General features: G+C 41.5%; 1 protein-coding gene and 1 long non-coding RNA gene across 7 annotated transcripts; one reads left to right on the top strand and one right to left on the bottom strand.

Annotated features, from left to right (window-relative positions):
• Positions 1–201: 201 nt before the first annotated feature.
• LHX8 (LIM homeobox 8) lies at positions 202–24,189 on the bottom strand. 5 transcript variants are annotated; one of them, XR_010589660.1, is made up of 11 exons: positions 21,998–22,131; positions 21,293–21,421; positions 19,647–19,733; positions 19,404–19,565; positions 14,381–14,502; positions 12,503–12,723; positions 11,914–12,017; positions 8,270–8,328; positions 5,268–5,363; positions 4,157–4,340; positions 202–768 (listed from the first exon to the last, which is right to left on the bottom strand). XR_010589660.1 is itself a non-coding variant. In XM_005302417.5 (10 exons), the coding sequence occupies exons 2-10, from the start codon at positions 21,371–21,373 to the stop codon at positions 692–694; spliced, it is 1,134 nt and encodes a 377-aa protein (XP_005302474.1). In that variant the 5' UTR covers positions 21,374–21,421; positions 24,050–24,189; the 3' UTR covers positions 202–691. The 5 variants fall into 5 exon arrangements, 4 of the variants coding, with proteins under 4 accessions (XP_005302474.1, XP_065410139.1, XP_005302476.2 ...); XM_005302417.5 differs by lacking the exons at positions 8,270–8,328; positions 21,998–22,131 and adding an exon at positions 24,050–24,189; XM_065554067.1 differs by lacking the exon at positions 8,270–8,328.
• On the top strand, positions 22,228–24,182 carry LOC135972995 (uncharacterized). 2 transcript variants are annotated; one of them, XR_010589662.1, is made up of 4 exons: positions 22,228–22,372; positions 22,492–22,614; positions 23,165–23,258; positions 23,395–24,182. It is a non-coding gene; the product is annotated as an uncharacterized LOC135972995 (long non-coding RNA). The 2 variants fall into 2 exon arrangements; XR_010589661.1 differs by having other exon boundaries at positions 23,141–23,258.
• Positions 24,190–24,763: the final 574 nt, after the last annotated feature.

The following is a 24,763-nucleotide window of genomic DNA, read 5'->3' as shown; positions in this document are numbered from 1 at the left end:
AAGTTAATTGACATTGCTGCAGAATCCTGGGGAAGGCAAAAGTTAACTCCATCATTTAGGTCTAATGTGCCTACTTGTACAAGGGGCCTGATCTTAAAATTGAAGATTAAAACTATGCTATCCTTTATAATTACTCATAGTTCAACCATAAACAATAACGTGTTTGTTTAGCAGGCTGCAACAGAGGGTTTATTCAGCTCATTTTGAAAATATTTGCAAATGAAGTTTATTTTGCCAACTCACAGACATAAGCTTTAAAGTATAGGCTGTATATAACTCAAATACAGGTAATACTTTTTATAACAATAACTTACAGATACAAACTAATGATAAACTACAATTTCACAAAGAATTGTAAACATTTTGCACAATTATCAGTCCTTTCTTTTAGGCAAAGTGCTCTTGATGATGAATAAATTAACAAATACATAACTAGAGTGGACTACTTCCAGACAATACAAAAAAGGTGTTTAATAAGCCTTGTAAACAACATATAGTTATTTATGCAGAATCCATAAAAGTGTCTTGCAGGCCAACTATACTTACGTACTTGGGCAGCAAAATGGTCTTGAAAATGCTTTGGATGTTAAATAAAAAATTTACATTAATATCTTTTCAACGATATTTTAATACACAATAAATGACTCTTAAGAGTACATCCTTACTAGCTTTTATCCCTGAAAGAAAGGAATTAGGTGTGACTTATTGGCAGTTGTGTCATTGAATGGGGTAGCAAGGGCTGGAGTCCAAGTGCTGTAGGTGAATGAGCTAAAAAAATAGAAAGATTTATTGGTCAATTGCATTGAAAGTAGAAAACATTGCAAGCTAGTAAAAAAAAAAAAAAAAAAAAAAAAAAAAAAAAGACACTGTACTATGATGACTGTGTCACAAGGGAACTGCACTAATTTCACTAACCTCAGCAAGGGCTCTTCTCTAGCACAGTGGTTCTCAACCTTTCCAGACTACTGTACCCCTTTCAAGAGTCTGATTTGTCTTGCATGCCCCAAGTTTCACCTTCCTTAAAAACTACTTGCTTACAAAATCAGACAAAAATCCAGAAGTGCCACAGCACACTATCACTGAAACTTTGCTTACTTTCACTTTTACCATAACATTATAAATAGACTGCAATATAAATACTAGATTTCAGTGTGATACTTAAACTGGTTTTTCACTTATGAGCCTTGTCTGAAGAAAAAGCTCTGCCGCCTGGGGCTGAAACATGTAACTTAGCTTTGTAGGGCCCAGGCAATTGCCCTGCTTGTCATCCCCTAATGCCAACCCTGCACTTGCAACCCACCAAACCCATCCCATGACCCCCTGTGGGCTGCAACCCTCAAGTTGGAAAAAAAAAAAACACCAAAAAACCAAACAACAACAACAACAAAAAAAGCCACACACTCCTAGATGCGTTGAGTACCCCCGGGAAGACTTGAGTACCCCCAGGTGTACGCACACCCCTGGTTAAGAACCATTGCTTTAGCACAATTACAGGATCTAGCCAGTTTTAATGGCATTAAAATTGTTTCCAACTTCTTCATTCTGGGTCACAAGCTATTAGTGCCATTTCCATCCATGCATATTATCCTGCAGCTTGAGAAGAAAGCAGACTGATCCTGTCTACATGGCAGATGCAACCATCTCAGGAAACCTGGTTACAATACAACTGTTCCCTAACCTAATTACAAATATGGTTCAAATTTGTGTGGTGTTGAAACAACTGAAGTCCAGCCTACATTACAAACTGGAACTAGATTCTGGTAACCTGGTTCATAGGTGCTGACTCCATGGGTGCTCCGGGGCTGGAGGACCCAGGGGGAAAAATTAGCGGATGCTCCGCTCCCACTGGCAGCGAAGATCCCCCGAGCGCGCCACATCCCCGCTCCTCTCCCTCCCTCCCAGCGCTTCCCGCCCCCCCACCCCACCTCCCCGCCGCCTAACCACTGTTTGGCAGCACTTCGAACTTTTCGAGAGGGAGGGGGAGGAGCGGGGACACGTTGCGCTCTGAGGAGGCGGCGGAGAAGAGGCAGGGCAGGGCAGGGGCAGGGCTTGGGGGAATGGAGACAGGGCTGGGGCAGGGCAGGGACTTTGGGGAAGGGGCAAGAGCCGTGCAGGGGCGGGTGTTGAGCGCTCACTGGGCAGAGGGGAAGTCAGCACCTATGACCTTGTTTGGCGATCACTGTAGTAGCCAGGTTTCTCTGTATGCCAGTGTGGAGAGAGCCTTAGTCTGCAATGAAGTTGCTAAATGTTCCCTAATCTCTAGTTCTCCTTTCAAGTCTTCAAATACAAATTCCAAACTAATAGTGTCTAAAAATCCTGAATTGGAAAATAAAATGTTTACTCTAAACACTTTTTAATTTAAGATTAACTAAAAATGAGCAATAATTACATTTTTAAATTAACAGCAACAAATCAAGTGTGTTTAATATAATTTCTCATCACCAGCATTATTATTATGTAGAACAGTGGTTTTCAAACTTTTTTTCTGGTGACCCAGTGGAAGAAAATTGTTGATGCCCATGACCCAATGGAGCTGGGGATGAGGGGTTTGGGGTGTGGGAGGGAGCTCTGGGCTGGGACAGGGGGTTAGGCTGCAGGAGGGTGTCAGGGCTGTGGTCTGGGGATGCAGACTCTGGGGTGGGGCCAGGCATGAGGGGTTTGGGGGGCAGGAAGGGGCTCCAGGTGGGGGGGGGGGGGCTCAGGGCTGGGGCAGGGGATTGGGGCATGGAGGTAGGGCATGGAGTTACCTCAGGTGGCTCCCGGTCAGCGGCACAGCAAGGTTGCCAAGGCAGGCTTCCCACCAGTCCTCTCACCACGGACCTCACTGCGCCTCAGAAGTGGCCAGCAGCAGGTCTGGCTCCTAGGCGGAGGCGTGTAAGCAGCTCTGTGCAGCTCTCGCCCGCAGGCACTGCTCCCCCCCCAGCTCCCATTGGCTGGTGCTCAGATGGGGGCAGTGCACGGAGACCCGGGGGCCTCCCGCCTAGGAGCCGGATCTGCTGCTGACTGCTCGTGGTGTCAGAACAGGTAGGGACTAGCCTGCCTTAGCCGGGCAGCATCGCCGCCGGGACTTTTAACGGCCTGGTCAGCGGTGCTGACCAGAGCCGCCGCAACCCAGTGCCTTCCATTCCATGACCCAGTACTGGGTCGCAACCCGCACTTTGAAAACCACTGATGTAGAAAGTACACAGTGATCTTTATATCCAAATCCTCAGCTATGCTAGTACAACAAAGGGAGCAGCTACAGTAATAGGTAGGATCCTACCAAATTCACCACCATGAAAAACACATCATGAACCATGAAATCTGGTCTCCCCCTGGGAAATCTGGTCTTTTATTTACTTTTACCCTATACTATACAGATTTCACAGGGGAGACCAGTGTTTCTCAAATTGGGGGGCCTTACCCAAAAGAGTTGCAGAGGGGTCATAAGGTTATTTTAGAGGTGTTGCAGTGTTGGCACCCTTATTTCTTCACTGCCTTCAGAGCTGGGCAGCTGGAGAGTGGTGGCTGTGGACTGGGTGCCCAGCTCTGAAGGCAGTGCCCCGCCAAAGTTAGGGTGGCAATATGATACCATGCCACCCTTACTTCTGTGCGGTTCCTTTCAGAGCTGTGTGGCCAGGGAGGTTTGCTACTAAGAGCTCAGCTTAGAAGGCAGCAGTGCAGAAGGGTGGCAATACCACCCCATCCCATCCTTACCGCTGCGCTGCTGCTGGCGGCAGCACGGTCTTCAGAGCTGAGCTCCCAGCCAGCAGTAAGGGTAGCAGTACCGCAAACCCAGCTCTCACACACACCAGAGACACAAAAGCCTTGTGACACTGACCCAGCCACCCCCCACCCCCCAAACTCCTTTTTGGGTCAGGACCCCTACAATTACAACACCGTGAAAATTTAGATTTAAATAGCTGAAATAATGGAATTTACAATTTTTAAAATCCTATGACCATGAAATTGACCAAAATGGACTGTGAATTTGGTAGGGCCCTAGTAATAGGTGTTAAGAGAGGTTAGAGAGAATACTGGAAATGAGAAGTGATAGGCAGATTTTTTTACTATACTATTATTTACATTACCTGATAAATCCTCTTGCTTCACCTAAAGAAAGCATGGATAATTTTGTACTTAGATCTGAAGAGTTACAGTAAGTTACTGTACCTACCATCCATGTAACTATGTAGAGCAGTTAACATTGTCCCATCTTGGGGTACATATGCTGAGTATGCCATTTCTTCTAACATTGGTGGAGACAGCCTAGAGGGCTGAACTGCTGTGACAGGAGCAGTCGATGAATGATTAGGACTAACGTGTTTCTTATGGCGTGCTCTACAGTTTTGAAACCACACCTGAAAAGGAGCAAAATGTAAATCATGTTTGATTGTATTTAATTTTGACATTTAATTTAATAAAATCCTCAAGTTTATAGTTCAGCTGAAGCTGAATTCAGTGTCAGTGTCACAGAGCACATGGAACTGTGACTAGATCACCATTACATTGCTGACAAGAATGTTGAAATATTCTTGGTATGCCAGGTTGGATTTTTTTTTTTTTTAAAGTAATCTAGCCTCCATTTTTTTTTTTAAGAAGTTTGAACCCGTTAGCCAGGGATTATAGAAGTCAGCCATTCTTATAGAAATATTCTGTGAAGTTTTTAACCCAGGGATGAGTGAAAATAGAAAGGAAAGCCCTTACACTATGGTTGGATCAAAGTGGTATTGTTTAATGAAGGGGGTCCCCCAGACACAAAGTTTGACTCTGGATTTGAACTTCCTTTAAGTTTTAGATAGCATGAGGATAGGTTTTAAGTCAGGACCCATATCGAGATTGATCAGTAGATGTCCTCTAAATCTTAGTCAGCGTTTGTACAATGTATTGCAGCAGCTTTGGGGGAAAGTGAGTAAACTCAATTACATCTTGCTCAAAAAATGAAATCAATAAGTTTCATTTTTGTCTCTAGCAAATTTTGTATCAACATAACGTATTCATTGAAGAGATTTTTTTTAAAAACATAAAACTCATTTAGGTGTCTGTATATTGTATCCCCCACCCAAAGTATGTGATGAATACAGTACATTGTCATCTAACAGATATGAGTGTTCTAAACAATCTTTGCACGAAAGATTTGATCTGCAGTTATGTTTAAACTACCAGATTAGATCTCTTTCCAACTAAGGAATTAGCAATTTTCTTACTTGCAGTACTACGCACTTTGAGTAAGTCAGGTTTTGTATAACTTGGACATTGTGTTAGTGAAATAACTTTAGTACAGTCACCTGTATCACACGCCTGCTCAAGCCTGTTCTTTCTGCCAGTTTTTGGAGCGTTTGTGCATCTGGATTGTTGTCTTGAGCAAACTGTGCTTGCATAACCTGAAAAGGTAAAAGGTTGATTTTTTAAAAAATTAAGTATTGTAAGTGCTAGCAAATCAGATATTACAGGCTTCTCTCAAATTCATGGTCATATCCCTTCATCAGTATAAGGGAATAATGCTCTTTAACCCCCAAGCACGTTGTCCCAGTTTATCCTTTTAAAATCATCATTTTCAGAGATAATCTCTTACTCAGAGTAATAAAATGGCCACATTCAGACACTTAGAATTGGAAGAGGCATTTTTCTTTGTTCTGGTTTGCAGTAGTGGTGGGAGAAATGCAGGTCTGACGACTGCACTAGAGAGGGATTATGGCAGAGAATTCACTGCAGACTAACTTAAATGTTGTTGCTAGATAAAGTGTATAAACTGCAGACCACTGAATACATAATAGGGGCACAGAATGAACTTTCCATGGTTGACAGGTTTAAAAAGACTAAATCAATCAATCTAGGTCCTGTATTCTAAAGAGGATCCCCACTTAATCCTTTTCCAGCTGCCCTGAAATATGTATCAAGTATCAGAGGGGTAGCCGTGTTAGTCTGAATCTGTAAAAAGCAACAGAGGGTTCTGTGGCACCTTTAAAACTAACAGAAGTATTGGGAGCATAAGCTTTCGTGGGTAAGAACCTCACTTCTTCAGATGCAAGAAGTGAGGTTCTTACCCACGAAAGCTTATGCTCCCAATACTTCTGTTAGTCTTAAAGGTGCCACAGGACCCTCTGTTGCTTTTGAAATATGTATGTAATTTTGAAGTCCTGAGTTTATGCCACATTTACCTTTAATCCATCTCTGAATAATACACAGGCTGCATATAACAGACCTACTCCTGGCTAATCTCACTAAGGCTGGGTCTACACTACCCGCCTGAATCGGCGGGTAGAAATCGACCTCTCGGGGATCGATTTATCAATCGATCCCCAAATCGACGCTCTTACTCCACCAGTGGAGGTGGGAGTAAGCGCTGTCGACGGGAAGCCGCAGAGGTCGATTTTGCCGCCGTCCCTACAGCGGGGTAAGTCGGCTGCGATACGTCGAATTCAGCTACGCTATTCGCATAGCTGAATTTGCGTATCTTAAATCGACACCCGCCCCCCCCTGTAGTGTAGATGTAGCCTAAGCAATGCCAGACATAGCTCAGCATAGGATTAGGATGATAGGGTGTAATGTTTTGAAAACTGAAAAACTGATCATTTGTCATTAAAAATGAATGGCATCTTTTGCAAAAGTGGATGTCAATTTAACTTGTGTCTTGACTAAGTTCTAATTTTGCCTAAATTCCTCCATTAGCTTCAACTGGAAAATAAATTTTCACTTTCTGTCCTAAACTGTACATCATTAAGCATTTCTGTTTTACCCTTAGAGAAGGACTGCATTTTTGTAGCTAGTAAATTATTCATATGCTCAGAGACAAACTATATATACCTTTACCCCGATATAACGCTGTTCTTGGGAGCCAAAAATCTTACCGTGTTATAGGTGATACTGGGTTATATCGAACTTGCTTTGATCCGCCGGAGTGTGCAGCCCCGACCCCCGGAGCACTGCTTTACCATGTTATATCCGAATTCATGTTATATCGGGTCGCGTTATATCGGGGTAGAGGTGTAGTTTGTAAAGCACTTTGGAGTCCTTTCATATGAAAGGTCTCCAATTATAAAGGTGTGAGAATTTTCCTAATTTAACAAAGTGAAACTGCATGGCCTTTTGCTGGTGACTCTGTAGTGGCAGAAAGGAAAATTAAATTTGCTCATTTTTGGACTTTGGGGACCAATGATGCATTTGCAATGTATGTTGGGTTACCAGGTAGCAATTGGTAAAAACAGGACCGGGGCGTGTGCGTGCACAAAAATGGGCACCTATATCAGAAAGTCCCCCAAAAAGGGGACTGTCCCTTTAAAAACGGGACATCTGTGTTTGCAAACTTTTTCATAGCGTGGACCAAACTGAGTGTTTCATGGACCACTTCCTCTCTCTTTTCCAATATCATGGACCAACTCCTCTCCTATGAATAGTACCATAAAATTCCAGTGGCAACTATAGCAATTGCTTCCATTGAGAAGTGTGGTACAAAAGAGGCCCACAAGTGTTTTGTCTTTTTTGAGGCAAGGTAATCACACTCCCCAATTTGAATATTCATTTAATGTCCCCTTTCTATGTATTCTGTTTCTCTTAGAAACCATAAGAAGGGTCAGCCTGTTACCATCTAGCTCTGCCTGGACGACAGTTTGTAAATCGGGGTGGTGCTGCTAGATGACACACTTTTGTTTCATATGTGTAAGGGAAAATTTGTAGGTTAGATGCAGTCTAAACTAGCAGGTTCTCTTCTTAGCTCTCCAGTTCACGCAAGAAGCTCGTTGACATCTTGTAGAGGTGAATCCAAAGCAGAAATGGTTTAATCAAGATTTAGGACAGCCTTAGAAACAGAATCACCTCTTTACTACATCATATAAGCCCTCAAATACCACCTTGACTATATTCTCCAGTCCAACACTTTAGATATAGATAGTTACCCACTCCATTTGGCCCGCACCAGCACTTAGATTTGCCAATGAGTTTGCTTTGAGTATGAACAACAATAGAACCCAGAGAATAAGAGCATAAGAGACTTTATTGATAAAGTACTTTGGTTTATACATATTACCTTTTAAATTGGTTGTGGAGATAATATCCAATGGGCAAAATCATTCTACCACATATTAGTCAATTTTCAGTTTTGCTATAACAATTCACCCATCCCTCTAAGATTTCATAAACCAAAGCTATAAACCTGAATCTATTCCATAATTTGACTTAGCTCATTTACAGAGCTAATATTTTACATCAGCAGCTATTTTCTAGTTTGTCTTAAATAAATACCCATTCTGTCACTCAGAGTTTTATATGAAAAAAAGAGATAGTTTCTTACTTGTTAATTGGGTTCTCCATGTCCCAATATGCCAGCCCATATTGTGGGTATAAGTCCTCCTACCAGCAGATGGAAACAGGAAAAAAGTAAAGCTCTTGTGAAGTCAAAGTTTGTAAAGTGCTTTGAATACAGAGCACTACGTAAGAGTCAATTACTATGTTATTCCTCCTATAAAGGAAGTTAGCTGGATGAACCTCTTCAGACTTCCTGAGCATTAAAAATTCTATTCTGTTCATATTAAAACTCCATAAAAACGTTTAAGGGAGAAATTAGTCCCATCTTCACCAACATGAGAGATGGCAGGGTGGGATGCCTAGGCTGATCGAGAATACTACCTCTCAATTTTCCACCTATTGAGCGTGAACTTGAAAAGCACCTTCCAATTCCAAAACAGGCATGTGGTGGGTACCAGAGAAGAACAGATGGATGGATTACAACATCTATAAGCCTAGACTTCCATAAATGCGTTTCTAGAAGCTTCCCACATCAGGTCTCTTTAGTGATATAAAAGGGTATGCAACACACACCCAGGGAGTTGCTTTACATATTTCTGGAAGAGAACCTTTCCCCACATCCACAATCTCCATAGAAGCACTTGTCAAATTATTCTGAATCATAGAAGCACTTAGCCATATTCAGAATAATTTGACATCTATACCTGCCACCATGTGCTGCTTCAATGCAGTTTTAAAACCAGAGATGATGGTGAAGCATTAGAAGCTGTTCTTCGAAAGTCAGATCCTTTGTGAATGCCCCAACATAGAGAGTTCTTTCGATGTAGATAGAAGGAAACCTTAATATGCCTGATATAAAGATAACACTGCATGTGTTCTTTCATGGCTCCAGAGGGAAGCTTTCTGACCCACGAGGAAAGACCAAGCAGGACCAGGTGCCGGGTGGGATAGAACAATCTGAGCCCAGATCAAAAGATCATATCTAAGGGAGAGGTGGTGATTTAGAAAGAAGCATTAACTCCAGAAGCCAAGGACAATGCTAAATTTAGAAAATGCAATCTTCAAAAAGGCTCTGCCCATTGAGGTTAAGGGCAAAGTACGCTAAGGTTGACTTGGACAGCAAAAGTCATTCAATCCTAAATCTAATGGACCCTGAAACCTGAAGAACATTCCTCTCAATCATCCTGAGGAAGTAGGATACGATCAGTTTAACCTGAGAGGGGGCTTAAAGGTCTCATTTGAGGCAATTCAGAAGGTGCGCTGATTAGTGCAATTCCTATTCTCTTGGTGGGTTCTGGCTCCAGCTCAGCCAGTTGTTTTGGATTTCAGAATCTTAGAAGTTTGAATAGCAGCAAGAGAAGGGAAATTGCTTCTTGCCAAGAAGAAGAGTACAAGATACTTCTTTGTTCCCTCCTCCCCCACATTGCTGATATATACAATCTACATATTGCACTTCTGTTTGGATTATCACTGCCTACTCCTTCAACTTGGGGCAAAAATGGCAAAGTGGGTTTTTGACAGCAGACAGAGACCAGTCTCCACCAAGAGCCAACAGCCACATTATTACGCCTTGGCTTAAGTGCTTCATGTCCACTACCACCACTCTATTGGGCCACTCTAGGGACAATTCCTACTGAATACTCTCTTTTTACAACTGCCAGGGAAGGAGGATAGGCTGGCCAGACAGAGCTCAGATCAAGGCAGCAGAGAAGCCAAATTTAAGAGTGGCTACATATAGTGTGCTTGGCAAGCTTTTTACATCAGGCTGTTTCTTTAAGAAATCCAAACCACCAATAAGAACACACTAGACTATAACAGTAAAGCACTGTTGAGGAACTGAATTGCATCTTCGGTTTCAGAAACTGAGTCTGCAAAAGAAACATCTTGCTGACCTGAGTATCAGACCTGACCTGAGAGACATGAATTACTGAGCTGAAAAAGATTCTCAATCATTTGCTTCAATTTGTCACCCAGAGTTCTCAGACAAGACTGCATCCTACTCTCTACCAAGCACATATATGCTTCTGATTCTACCTGCAGCAATCCATCAGTCAGGCCAGGAATGACAGAATGGCTTTATGGAAGGAGACACATAGTAAGGACTACCATTTTGTCTTGGTGATTCTGGTAGTCACCGCAGAAGACAAGGCCCTAAATGTTCAGTGCTGACCCAGGAATGAAAACCGGAAAGAGTGTGTTACACCACGTGCACAAATATGAAATGGGACACAAAAGGATGCCACCTTTGTAGCCTGTAGGAGCTGGAGTCTATTCCTGCTGTTACCCCTGTAATGATTGGGTTGACACTGGTCATAGATTTTATCTTGAGAAGGCTAAATCAGATTTTTCCTCAAAGATCAAATGATCTGAACTATTCCATGACTGAAAAGCTATTTATTTTCTTGGGGGATAGGGACCAGTGAACAACTTCACATCAGAGACTAAGTCCAAAGATGTAAATCTTAGTGGGCCATAATCAAGGCAATCATGATGCAGGAGGAAGCCCTAGTGACAGAGGAGATTCAGCCAGCCAGCCCCCTTTAGAGCAGACTTGACCACACAAGAGTTTTGATTCATCAGCCCCCACAACACGCGGAGTCTCCCATCTCTTCATCATAAGAAGTATATCCACTGACTGAGCTGGTATAGAGGGATGTTGGAAAATGCTTCATACTATACAATACGTCCAAACCAAAAGAGTAAATTGTGACCATGATATTCTCATGCTGCGTAAGTTTCAAATACACTCTTTCAGTATTTAACTTTGCCCCAACCCCACCCTCTCTACGAAAATATATTTTTGACCTAAAACAGGTAGCGCTGAGTAGTGAAATGAAGATTCTGAAAAATAAGCCAACATTCCACTCTTAAATATAGAGGAGAATATGCTTTAATAGGTAGTCTCAAGATCTGAATGTTTTGGAAAAGTCACTTATTAAGGGGGTGGGGACAAAAATCAAGGAATATTCATTTGACAGTCATTAATACTTGTTTTATAAGTCACATATATTTACAATCTTCAGTATACTTAAGCATACCAGAGAGAGATTGGTCCTTCCTCCACAAAAGACAAACCAGCAGAAAGTAGTTCAATTATTCCACCCCCCACCCCCCCTCGCCATATAAAATAAGGACGGGTTAATTTGACTGGAGCCAACCTGAGAGTTCCTGTTTATGCTGATGTGAACATAATACTTTCCAATTCTGAGGACACAATCTTGATGGTCATTAAAAGGCTGATTGTGGTGGTATAATGAAATCTAAAACTCCAACACACTAGTGTCCTGAGAAGGCATATGAAGTACATTTCCTTTGTATATTTTTTCATAATACATAATTCTGAAGATATTTTTTCTTTACTATAATTATGCATAGTGATATAAATGTCTGATTAAATGGATTTCATCAAGCAGTCATACTAGATCAACATTTTGGTTTCCACTTTGCACAATTACTAGCTGCCCTGAGGGAAACAAAAAGCTAGAGGAGTAACTATTTCATATTAAACTGCTAAAGCTAACAAAGTATTCCAGAAACATGCCATGTCTTGATAATTTGTTAAATAGTTTAGAACAGAGAATAGTTTGCTCATATGTAACTATATTTATATCAGTTTGCAGTCATTCATTGCATAAAATCTTTATGTATTTCTGAACTGTCAGTTTTCAGTGCTCACAATGCTGCCTCTACCTGGAGTTGATCTGCTGTGAAGCTGGTCCGAGCTCTTTTTGCTGGTTTCGGATGATTAACATCTTGTTCTGTTAGTAATGCTCCTTCCACACTAATCCCATTCCCTGATGTGGAAAAAAAAAATTCTGTATATTGATGATTCAGAATGATATTAGTCATAAGTCACACTACTCTGGAAAAGATTTCTAATGTTTGTTAGCTGGTTATTATGGAATTGTACAATGGGTCCTGTTTTATTCAAAATTACTTTGGTATTAATTTGGAGTAATTCCATGGACATCCAGATTTCACTGACATAAGGGAGAGCAGGATTTGGTCTAGCATTACATCTACAATGTCTCAGACCAACTGGATAAACTAGACATATTTTACTTTGCTTTCTTCAGAAAGATAGAAAGTGAGTTGAACATATTATAATGAAAGAGTTACATATATTGGGTAGTTTGAACATTATTTTAATTGAAATACATGCACCTTTATCCTTAATAAAGCTAGAGTACTGCTTTTCTTATAAAAGATGAAATAGCAGCAAATTTAGTTAAGGCTAAATGAGAGTCAAACTAGGAATTTAATAAAAGCAGCATATTACCATTTTCAACTTCTCTTTTTAGATTGTCCAACATACAATCATAATGTACTCTACAAAGGACTTTCTCTTCAACCAAAGCAAATTCCTCTCCAGTGGAAAGCTGTCTTTTGCAGGAGAAGCAGGCAAAACATGCTAGGTGATACACATTTCCCTTAGCCCTTCGGACCCAGTCAGTAGAATGGATGTGCCTACCACAACGAGAACAACGGGTTCCATACCGCCTACGGCAAAGAAGGGAAAACAAAAGGCTAAGTCACAGAAATAATCATCTAAAACATGACCACCACCCTAGGAAAATTAGTAAACAATGTAAATTGTTGATGGGGAAACAGTCCATGGGATTCGTAGTAAGTGCACTGACTCTGTTCATTGGTTAGATGACAATAGAATTTACGTTGTTTTTCTGGAGAAGCAATTTTAAAAGTTTGCATCTGATTGTTTTAAAAAAAGGGCTACCGTCCAATTACAAATTTAATGCTTTCTTTAAGTCAGAGGGCAAAATGTATTTAATCACTGAAGTGGAATCAAATATTCATTTACCCCACCACTGTCTAAATACCCCTTTTAATCCATTGTCAACTGTCTCCCTGTCCTATTTATCTAGTGTTCTACGACCTCCCAGTTATCCAAACATATTCCACGTTGCCCAAATAATTTGGGTCTTCGTTCAATTGCTAACTGAAAGTTAAAACAGAGAAAATAGAATCTAGAAAGCTTCTAGAGGGAAAGAGATTACATTCCAGGAAATAACAAGGGGAAAAAAGTACAGCATCTAATTTTGTTACGATCTTTAGAAGAACTTCAAATATCCAACTTTATCTAGAATCTGGAAAATAGTGACTAGAATATATATATATATTATAAGCATGGATATTTATTCTTTAAGATTACATGTGACACCAATATCTTCCAAAATAGATGCTTAAACTGAGGCTCCAAGAAACCTAAACAACTAGCCTAGTTTTTTTCAAAAGGGCTAAGCACTCATCAGTAGATTTTAAATTACTATTTAGTTTAAATTATTCTCTTTTGGTATTAGAGCGTCAACAGATGATCAGTTTATTTCATGGCTGAATATTCCCTACCTGCTTTGGATTTGGGGTGAAATCTTAGCTCCACTGAAGTCAACGGCAAAACTCCCATTGACTTCGAAAAGATGCCAGGACTTCACTCTTGATTTTGTCAATTGCAAATTCCCCTCAATTCCCTTTGAAGCCAGTACAAGTTACCATAATCCACATTTCACAGAATCTTACCCTAATCTTGCACTGCATGCCACCACACCTCTGAAACCAAGTGCTCATAAATCAACACATTATAATTGTGGGAACATGCTGTTTACAGGTTGCATGGAGATACAAAACAGCAAAATAGGATTTTTTAAAAAATTAATACTTTTCTATGGTGTCCTAAGGGTCTTGCTTGTGTTACAAGGAATTCTATCCACTTTTTCTTGGAATAGAACATCAAAGCTCTACTTTGTAATCTTGAACCAGCACTATTAAAAGAAAGTATTAATCTGATGACTTTAGAGTCTGTATTATTGCAAGGGCCTTGACTTCTATTGTGGATGGTTTAGTTGCCTCATGGGTTTTAACAGTGAGGGATCTTTTCCATAAATGCTCTAGTTATTATACACAACATGGCACATTAAATAAATAATATATCACAACTATTATGATGTAATTACATTTAGAGAAACTGCTTAAGGTTTCCCCAAGCCCTTCTTAAGGAAATTGAGGCTCTGGTGCATAGTGACTATTGAAAATAGTGAAGCTGAAAGACAACCTAAATACCAGCCTAAGTGAACATCCGGGTGTCTCATTCGCTTGTTGCCCCAGAAAAATGAGCTCCATTTTTAAGAGTCATATGATGTACCTGAAATAATCAAGTTTGCAGAAAATATCTTTATCTTTGATGTAGCAGCTGGTATGCCTTCCTAGAGAGGTTCTGCAAACACTGCACGAGAGACAGCGTACATGCCAGCAGAGATCATTTACCTATGAAAGGGAGAAAGAAGACATACCAATTTGGTAGCACAAACTGTGAAGGAGTGTTTTTGATTTATGTAAATAGGGAGGCAAAAGTCCATACTCTTATATGTACCACAGACTATCAGCATATACCATACATAATCAAAGTTTGTATTTATTTTTTTAAGGCAACACATTAGGATTCTATAAAATAATGTTCCAAATTTCATCTATGTCAATTAAGAACTACGCTTGAAGTTAATAGAGATCCTCAGTACGAGCTTTTGTGGTTTTGTGTTTAAAGTATAATAATGGGAAGTAGGGGATCTGGGTTCGGTTTCTGGCGCCAACATGGACATCTTATGCCTAGTTCTGCTCTCACACCAGCTGAGTAATAAAGCAGAATTTGGCCTCAAGTGACTTAGATAATTTTTCCAACCCTCTGTGCCGCTGTCTGTTCCCTTATCTGCAAAAAAGATCCGACCAACAGAAAACGCTAAATTCAATTGATGTATAAAGTGCTTTGAGATTTAAGTGCAGAGAACATTTGCCAAATAAAACAAGCCACGAATTACATCTCAACTTTGTTTTACCAGTTGAGTCTGCACTCTTGTAATTAAGTTTATGGGCTAAGATTTTCAAAGCAGTTTTTGAACTATAGAAACAATGGAAATAAGTTCTAATGTAAAATCTATAATGCTGTTTGACTTAGGTCAACCTAGCTAAGTCATTCAAAGCTGTGAAAAATTTCATGTGCTGTGTGATGTGGTTAAGTTGATCTTACTCCTCTCCTTCTTCCTCCCTAACCCGTAGATGCAGCTGGGTTGATGGAAGAATACTACAGTGATAGAATAACCCCTTTTGTTGGTGTAGCAAGTGTGTACACTACAGTGCTACTGCAGCTGTGCCACTGTAGCACTTGTTGTGTAGACGTACCCTTAGTCACAGAAAGTGAATAGTAGGTTATCAACAATTCTGAAAAGCTCTATACATTTTTATTATTAATAGTCTATCTAAAGTGTTTTGGAAACATAAGTTGTTTGTCTATAATGTTAGTATTGTGCATTTTTATTATTTGATAAAGTGTAGAACAGATTTTCTACATTGGTCTCATTTAATATTTGCAAGGACAATAAATTAATTTGGTCAAAAACCAATACTGAATGTTAAGGACTCCCAGTTATGATAAAAAGTAAGTAATAACATTATGGAAAAAACAACATTTTAATGAAAGTGGCAACCAAGCAACAAACTAGATCAGAAATGTTCATTCTCAGAGCCAGATTCTAATATCAGATGCCTCAAACAAAGATCTTCAAAATCTGTTTGCTGCATGCAGCACAGTAGCAGATTTGATATAAGTAGCGTTGTGTCTTTAGTCAAAGATCAGAATGCTGCCCTACGAGTCGTAGTTAGGGTGACCAGACAGCAAGTGTGAAAAATCAGGACTGAGGTGGGGGGATAATAGGAGCCTATATAAGAAAAAGGCCCAAAAATCAGGACTGTCCCTATAAAAATCGGGACATCTGGTCACCCTCGTCGTAGTTGACTTATCACAATAACCTACAAAATAATGTATGCATATGAAGGATGTTTTGAGGAGAAAAATTTCAGCCTATTATACTAAAATATAAAGTTGTTTGCATATTGTCCAGCATATTCTCTCAATATATAATCATATTGGCAGCAGTCTTTATTGAAACAAAGACAAAACAAATTAACAGATTTATCAGATCATAATTTAATGCTGATCTACACCTCTCAATATCCTTGTCCATGGTAAGAAACTGCCCTGTTGATAATGGCTGTCAGCAATTGATCCCCACAAGCCAGGTGAAAATGGTTATACTGCTAGAGGAGGTGGAACAAAAGCATCTGGGCTGAACCAAGTCTCTAGGAAAATGGCCTGTACTAAGTATTTCCCACTATTGCGAACAATGGTTTTGGCTTTACTAGTGTTAGAAGAAGTAAAGATGAAGACACATTCTTTTCTAGTTACTTTTCCCTCTATCTAAAACCATCAATGAATAATAAAGCGGCATAAATATATAATATACATCCCCTACCCTTACCCCTCCAACCCTCAAGATAACGTTTGAATTGAAAGGGCAAACAAAGTATAAAAAGAGAAAAGAAATGTAAAATGCCTCGAGCAGTGCTAATTGTTCTGACAACATTTTGAGAGTGTTGGGTAAGTGGTTGTTTATTTATGGAGCTTATGGAGTCAAGTGATTAAGTGACTTTTTTAAAAATGATAGGTAAATTGTCTAGCCTCATGGCTGTGGACAAAAGCAGGATATCCTGACCCGAGTGCACCCAAAAGCCTCTAACCCAGACCCAAGTGTATCCTAAAGGCTCTAACCCAGACAGCAAATGAAAAACTGGTTTCATAACCAGTCTCTTGATCTTTTAAGGTCCAATTCATGATTTTTGAACAATTGAGACTGGTAATACTGCTCCAGTGTAGCTCCTTCTCCCGCTACAGAAGCTACTAAACCAACCCAAGATGTTTAACTTATTTCTATAGCTCGAGAACACTTCTGAAAAGCAACTTCCCCTTTAGAATGTCAAAATGCACAAAATGTCTTTTTATTAGCTACTGACAATGTAACTGGCATAATACAGGACAGGAAAAAGAAACTGCCCATGGCCTGAGTAGCTTACTATCTTATTTTTAAAGAAAGTGTTTCCTGAGGCAACATATTCCTGGAATTCCCAAAACACTTAATTCTAGAATTCTCTCAAAGTAGCATCAACAGTTTGCCTTTCAACTAAAGCCCCCCACTTCCTGTAAACACTTACTCATGTACTTAACTTTGCACATGGGAGTAGTCCCATTGGCCGCAATGAGACTGCTCTCACATGTAATGTTAAGAACATACATGTCTGCAGGATCAGGGACAAATATCGGAAAATAAAATGCCCAGGCTGCCAGAATTTTCAGGGTATGGATGAGGAACAATTGTATAGAAGGTGTGTCAAGGACGAGGCAAATTTCATTAGGCAGAAATTAAGTCATCCATAATGCAGATAGACTGTACAGAACTTCCATATCTGTTCAAATCCAACTGTGGGCAACTTCAGGGCCAACTGTGAGCAGAGAACACATTTTTAAGACTTTAAATTCTATTTACACTCAGTGGTCCCACATTTATGGTATTACTTGAAATATTTTTGCTAAACAACCTTTTATCTGTTCTAGACAAAGCCTAAGTTGTGGGTAGAGATCACCACACCATAGTGTAGTATTTCACTTTGTGAATTTGCATGTTAAACTCCAGGACGTGCAGACCATTGGTTTTCTCTTGAACAAATCCTATTCAAACTCAGGTTAGTGGCTGGTGATTTGTACCACATTACCCACATGTCATTCATCACTTACAAAGTATGCTTGGTAGTGCAGCTCCACAGATATTAAATGAGGGATTACTGTACTTTGCATAACCCAGCTGCACTAATAAGGAACAAGATTGTGAATTAAGCACCCCAATATTCGTGGTTGAAGTGAAACCAGTAAAACTCATATATAAATAGTGTGGCTTATGGAGAGATTGTTCTGTACTAGATACTGTAAATTCTCAACACTTAATACAAAATATAACTCCCTAACAGTTACTGATTAGTCAGACTGAAATCAAAGTGTAGGATTCATTTTTCCTGGTACTTTCACAATACAGGTACTTAGCAATTTGTTTGGCATTTTACTCACAGAGGTTCCCATATTAGCAGCCATATGCTTTTGATGTACTTGTTTTTATGTAATTTCAGAACTAGTTCTGAAATCAACAATGGGAGTTGCCCATTCAATTAATTATGCTTATTTAAAATACTTCAAATCACAAAATGTTAAACATGTATTTTTTGTAAGACACCAGGGATAACTCAATTATATCCATGGGAGTTTTGCCATTAACTTCAGTGGGGCCAGCATTTCACCGGACCCGGGTATTATTTTGCAGTTCTAGTCAGATGCAATTTGAAATGGCCAATATCTGAAACCATGAAAAATGAACATACTGGATTTTAACATGATGGTGGCAAAAACAAAGAGAGGTCAGTATTTTGTTGTTTTCAAATTTAACTATAGACTGCTAGCAAAAGTTATCTTTTCCAGAATGGAACAGTTCAAAGTGAAGATAGGAAGGCAAAGAATCTGGAACTCCGTGTTTTAGGTTTTGCTGATCATAAGATACAAATGGTGAATTGTTTGAAGTAAAAGCAAAAAAGTCGATAGTCTCCTGAGTCAAATTCCTGATATGATTTCAAATGCAAAAGGCTTTGTATTCTTGCCGCTAAGGCTCTGTAAAGGTTTGCATCATAGACCGGGGACAGGAGAGGGAGGGAAAGAAGTAATCCCCCAAGAACCATTATAAAAAGAAAGAGGCGGTTTTAAAAGAAGGAAGCGAAATTATTCACTGAGCGCTCTCCGCATTACCAGCCCTGCTGCCGAGCCTGAAGTGCGAGCAGCCCGTTGCTAAAGAGGGATCCCACACAATAGTTTGCAAGAGCCAGATACTCTGCTGAAACGAATCAGGGTGTTTCGGACACAATCTGTGTTCCTCACATTGGTCTCCCCAGCGCTTTGTACACAAGGGAATCGAGGGGGACTACATTCGCCTCCAGTCTAACGCGAGCCCGGGAGAGGAATGGGCTGAACTAAAGCCCTGGCGGCCAGCCAGTCACCCCCATTTCACCAGGCTGCGGAGGCGACCCCCGCCCGGTGGGGCATTGCAGGCAAGGCAGCTGATGCTAAGGAGCTGGAGCCGGGTAGGGTTCAAGAGGGGAAGGCTCGCTGCTGAAGCCAACAGCGCCCTCGGACTCCAGCTAGCTGGGGGCGGCGCTGCCTGGGACCCGCGGAGCTGCAGCTCCCCGGTTCCCTGCGCGGCCAGGCTGGCGGGGCCCAGCGGTCGCGGCGCGCACTCACTCACCTTGAGCAGGTACTTGTCCACGATCTCCAGGCCGCAGCTGCTGCACAGGCACTTGCTGGGGGCGCAGCCGGAGGCCGAGGCCATGGACCGGGGCGAGGAGGAGGGGGACAGCGGGGCAGAGGAAGAGCAGGAGTCCTCGTCCCCTGCTGCCTCGGGGCTCACCTGGGGGAGAGCGGGGGCCTGTTAGCGCGCTCGGACCGCCCCGCGCCGCCCTCTCCCCCCAACCCCTGCGCCGTCACTTACCAGCTCCCCTTCCCCGGCGCCTTTCCGCCGCCTTCCCCCAGCCAGGGCCGCCGCTCTCCTGCACTCCTCGGCCATGAGCCCCGGGAACTGCAGGGGGAAACGGGAGAGCTGAGCGCGCCGCAGCCCCCCACCCCAGGCGGGGGGCTGATGAGGCCACCTGGAGCCGGAGGCGATGCCCGCGGGCTCCTATGGGAGGTGGTGGTGGCGGCGGCAGCTCCGGGCTGGCCCCACCGCGAGTGCGTCCCCGGTGCCCTAGGAGCGCGCCTGACCCCCGGGGTGGGGGCAGGAGGTTAATACCCTCCCCCCTTCTCCTCCTCCAGCCGGGCTGGTGGGGGCTTATTTCTTTAATAACTGCAATTAAAAGGGCACGGCTGGGCCGTGCAGAGCGGCCCCCGCGCTGGAGAACCCCAAAGGGAGAGAGCTTTAATGGGACACTTGAAAACTAATTACAGCGGGATTTCAGCAGCCTGGTGTTTGTTCCAGTGACGCTTTGAATGAAAATGCTTCGGAGTCAAGGGAGCCAGCGGCTCTCGGTAAACTTGCTGCAATTAGAGCCGCCAGTGACTTACACTCGTTTCTTTAAGGTGTAAATTGCCACTTAAGAGCTCAATGAGAGACAACAGTTGAGCTCCTAAAGGATTATTTTTAACCGGCGCAGAAAGCGGATCGAATAATGGAAAATATCCAGCTGAATTTAATTTGGTGCCATTAAAAAAATCGCACCTTTGTTCAATCGCGGGTCAACATTTTTTTAAGCAATACAATCGGGAGCGCTATTACACAAATCCTTCCAGCTCTACGTACACGTTGCGTTTCGGAAAGTGTGTGTGTATGTATGTGCGTGATTGTTTTGATACACACACCCCGCAGTTACTTCCTAGTTTTCCAAGCTTACTGAAATCACACTATAGCTACAGGGGGGAAACATCCACTTTTTGGTTCCTTAAAATGAAATGAGTAGAGATTAAAGGTTAAATCTTCGTATATACACAGCTAGTACAAATCTACAGATCAGCGGATGTGATATTGCTTAAAAATCCCTACGAGTTTAATATTCACTACGCGTGATAATTTTCCTAATCAAAACTACTATTTTCACAGTATTTTTTTAAACTTTTAACCAAAAATGGAAGTTTTGCTTTGGTCATAAAATAACCGCGAGCTCCTGAATACTTTAAATATTCCTAGGCAAGTTAATATAGTCACAGCCTATTTCTCGCTCGCTCATATAGAGATACTAAAGGCTCGGTCTCTAGTTTGTGGGTACACATTTGCTAAACTAAGGTTTATTTAATATAACCAGCTTTTACAGCGTTGGTGACTTAAATTAGGAGTACTAGTATCCGTTTACAGCGTTAGTGTTCAAATTATCGTGCTGATTTGAATGTTCATTTATTCAGACTAATTTAAAGGCCCTAGTGGGTCTAAAAGCTAAACAATTCTCTCCTCCCCTCCCCCGCCTCTTCCTTGCTGGCAGTACACTTTAGCTATCTAGATGTGCTTCGCAAATTATAATCCACTGCCACGTCTAAAGAAACTCGAAAAATTATGTAGCCCGAAGGTTGGTAACATTAGCCTGCATCTCTGAGAAACCGACCACTCGCGTTCCCGGCAGCGCTTCTGGGTTTTGCCTAGGATCAGCTCACCTTCTCAGTGGAAATACCAAGCGCAGGGACGTCCTTGTCTTCCAGTTTACACACAAACATCTGATCGCTCTTCCAATACATGGCACTGCTAGGACCTCTTATCACATACCAACTCCAGAAAGGGCAGCGCTTCCACCGACAGAGAAAACACAAAAGCACCTTTAAAGGGCGGAAAAAAATAAAGACTCCAAGGCCCGTATGTTGCCACTACTTGCAAGGCTGTTCTTAAGATCCTGTTCCCAACTTCACTGGTGTGAGGCCCTTCAGAAAAAAAAGTTTTGTTTTCAAGTGGGTGGAACCTCGCAAAGAAAAAAAAAAACAACCTCGCAGCCTTTTGCTGGCTTTCTAGCCTCACCTCCTTGTGTAAAACCCGCCTTCTATACATGTTAAGATCTTTATCGTTACAAGCAAACCTGTTCCAGATTTTTGCTCTTAAAAAAAAAAAACCCACACAGGCACCGCTAACTTTTTTTTTTTTTTAAAGCTCCGTCTTCATCGTTTGCCACAGCTTCTCCTCCAAATCTAAACAAAGGTTCGGGTTACACCTCTTTCTGTATTAACAAAGAAGACAAATATCAGGGAAAGCAAGAGTATGTGTGAACTGTAGGTTTTATCTATTCTGCTGAACGCCGAAGCCTGATATGTTTGTGTCGCCCAGAGAAACGCAGCAAATTCTAAAACCACCTAACTATTTTTTGTTCTTACCCATATCGCCAAGTTCCTATCATTAAAACCTTTCTCATTAAGATAAAAAAGGAACATCTGAGCAGCCTAAAGGTTATGGCATTGCTGTAGTTTTGGAATCAAGCCTAAAAGAATAAAATATGTTGCTAATTAGCGTCTGTATCTTTTATCGTGACCTGGACAGAGCCTGGTGTGAGTTGGCTGTCCACTACCCAGAGAGTTTCTGAAAAATTAGAGGTGATTCTAATCGGTAAATGATTCTGTGTAGATTATTTGTGCGTTTTTCTTATGATTCTAGGGACAATCCCCATAGAGTTCCACCAAACAAAATACGGTAGTACCGATGCGTTCTGAACCCTTTTATTAGACTAAAGCAACAACTTTTGCAACTTGCAGGTGAGGAGGTAATACCCTGTGTCTGCTTCTGTGTAGGTATTTAACTAAATCATATCCATGTGGTTTTAATTAAAGTTTTGTTTATTTTCCCATTCCTCTCTCCCGTTGTTTTGTTTTAGTTCTGTCTAAAGGTAAATGTATAGATGCAAGGCATTTTTGTCAACGCTATGTAAAACAGACTACGAGCGGCTGATTTCGCTGTTTATACATTTGGAAACAATGCAAGTTTCTCTGACGATCGGGTGAGTCTTCTTATTTTCAAGAGATCCTGCGAGGAGATAAACCTCGTCAACATTGTTGCTTAATGCACACCCCCAGCTTTCTGAAAATATTATCCAGATTACAGACCGATGTTGCGAAATCTTAAATACCTGAATAACTTTCACACCGGTGGATAGTTTCCATTGAGTTCAGAAAGTCACTGGCTACAACTACTCATTCATTTGCAAAGATGTTTGCATAGATCGGGCCCTAGGAAATTTCTCCTTGGACAAAAATCGACCCTAAACCCGATCGGACCTTAGATAGGAAGAGTTTCGCTTTCAACCTAATCCTAATATCCATGTCAGCTATTGGCAGCGTAAACTCGGAAAGACAGCAAGGCAGACAGTGTTTTTTTCTTATTATGACTAGGTTTATGACAGTTAGTATGATAGAAAGCCTAGCCACCCGAAATTGCTGAACTCTGAGAGCTGGGGGACTGGAGCTAGGGTTTCGAACAGAATTTAGGGCTGTATATTTAAACATTCCGCCTAATGCCTTGTCCAGAGAATCATCCTGAAGTGTCGTTAGCTCTCTACAGATTCAGACGGAGGATGAAGAAACTTCTGCTCGCAAACTAAAATCGAGAGGGGAGCACAAAGCCTACCGAAGAGCTCCAGGAAAGGTTGGTTTCTCTAACTTCAGAGATTTGGAATTAAAGAGGGGGGATTTCACCTCATCTTTCTCCCTCAATTACAATATAAAATGATTTGAAATATGCAGTATATTAATATTTAGACTTGTATTTACTTATTTTGAAGGGGGACAACTAATGCTGGAGGATTTCAAAATACCAACTCCCTTTGGAAAATACCTGTCGGTTTGGGAGTAGAGGTTGAGTTAATCGTTTATGTCTACATTGTAAACAAACATCGGTTTTATATGTGACCTTCGCTTTACAAATGACTTGTCGGGCAACTTTGCCACCAGAATGATGTTGTGAGACCCTTTTACCAGGCGTTCACGTGCTGCGGATTCGCCAGTTATCTCTCTGATGTGACTGGGCTACACTGTTACATTTACTTTCATGTTAGGACAGCACACAATAGAAATCTAAACAAGTAATATAGGTGGTAGGTTCCTGCTTCCCAGGAAGTTAATTTTCCCAAAGCGTTTGACTTCAGCTCCCCTCTTATTCTATAGTTTTTAGGCTCTGTAAGCGAATCTCATTTTTTCCATGGCCTTTAGGGGTCCTTTGGTTTACCTATAGCTTCTAAACCAATGTCACTAAGGCTTAGGTCCCAAGATTAAAGAGAAGGAAACTCCTCTGCCCTTGCTGGAAAGAGGATTTTTAATCAAGACGGGCGTTGAAGTACACTTGATGAGAATTATTCCAAGCTGGAAAAAATATTACCTTGGTTGTATGTAATAAATGGATTTGCACCTATATAATACACGAGGCTGCCCTTAGAATACCTTCTTAGACGTGCATGGAGGAGATCCACCCCGAACACCATAACCTCAGCAACGGGCGCTTTAGTCCCGTGGGAAGATAAACGAGTGCTCCTCTCTCCCGAATTAAGGACTGGCACACGATGCTCCGGGTAGAGTCACTCGGCTGCTCTGCATCGATGGAGACCCCGGGAGCGGAGGGCATGAAAGGACAGAGCCCATCTTGCCGGATGCAGGCAGGCACAATATAATTGTACAGTGCTGAGCCGTAACGTGTAATCGCCTAATAATGTATGTGCCACCTTGACATTCTTAGCGAAAGCATCAAACTGATATTTTCCCCCTTGGCTTTCACCGCAGGGACCTTTATAAACCCCCTTCATCAGTGGGATGAAATTAAGCCTGCATTGATGGTAGTCCCTTGAAACTCGATATTTAAAGGCAATAAATCTGAATTAGCAAATTATAATTGAAGTAGTGAGGTCCCACTAAGTTGACTAGGCAGCATTTTACATTTGCTCCTCACAGGGAATAACCACATGTTTGGGTCCTGAAAATAACTTAACCTGAAGGTGCAAGCAATTATTGAGCTGATCCTAGCATGCCAGGACCTCCCCTCCTTCCTTCCTTCCCTCTCTCTCCTTCCCCCCAAGTTGTTACAAACTGCTGTGTGGCATTAGACTTTATAATCTGTTTTAAATGATTCGATACAAAACAAGCATCTGTTCTGAGGAGCTC

Source organism: Chrysemys picta, chromosome 8 (genome assembly GCF_011386835.1).
Source record: "Chrysemys picta bellii isolate R12L10 chromosome 8, ASM1138683v2, whole genome shotgun sequence".
Classification (NCBI taxonomy): domain Eukaryota; kingdom Metazoa; phylum Chordata; order Testudines; family Emydidae; genus Chrysemys; species Chrysemys picta.
The sequence above is the reverse complement of the archived record's forward strand: the minus strand, read 5'-3'. Positions and strand labels throughout refer to the sequence as shown.

Excerpts from the sequence above, each read along its gene's own strand:
- LHX8 (XM_065554067.1), bottom strand. The coding sequence starts at position 22,054 with ATGTTCCTTTTTTATCTTAATGAGAAAGGTTTTAATGATAGGAACTTG. Across the intron at positions 19,734-21,292 it reads TTGGTATTTCCACTGAGAAG|TTCCCGGGGCTCATGGCCGA; the intron begins GTGAGCTGATCC and ends TTCCCCCTGCAG. Across the intron at positions 12,724-14,380 it reads TGCAAACTTGATTATTTCAG|GCGGTATGGAACCCGTTGTT; the intron begins GTACATCATATG and ends TCTTTGCCGTAG.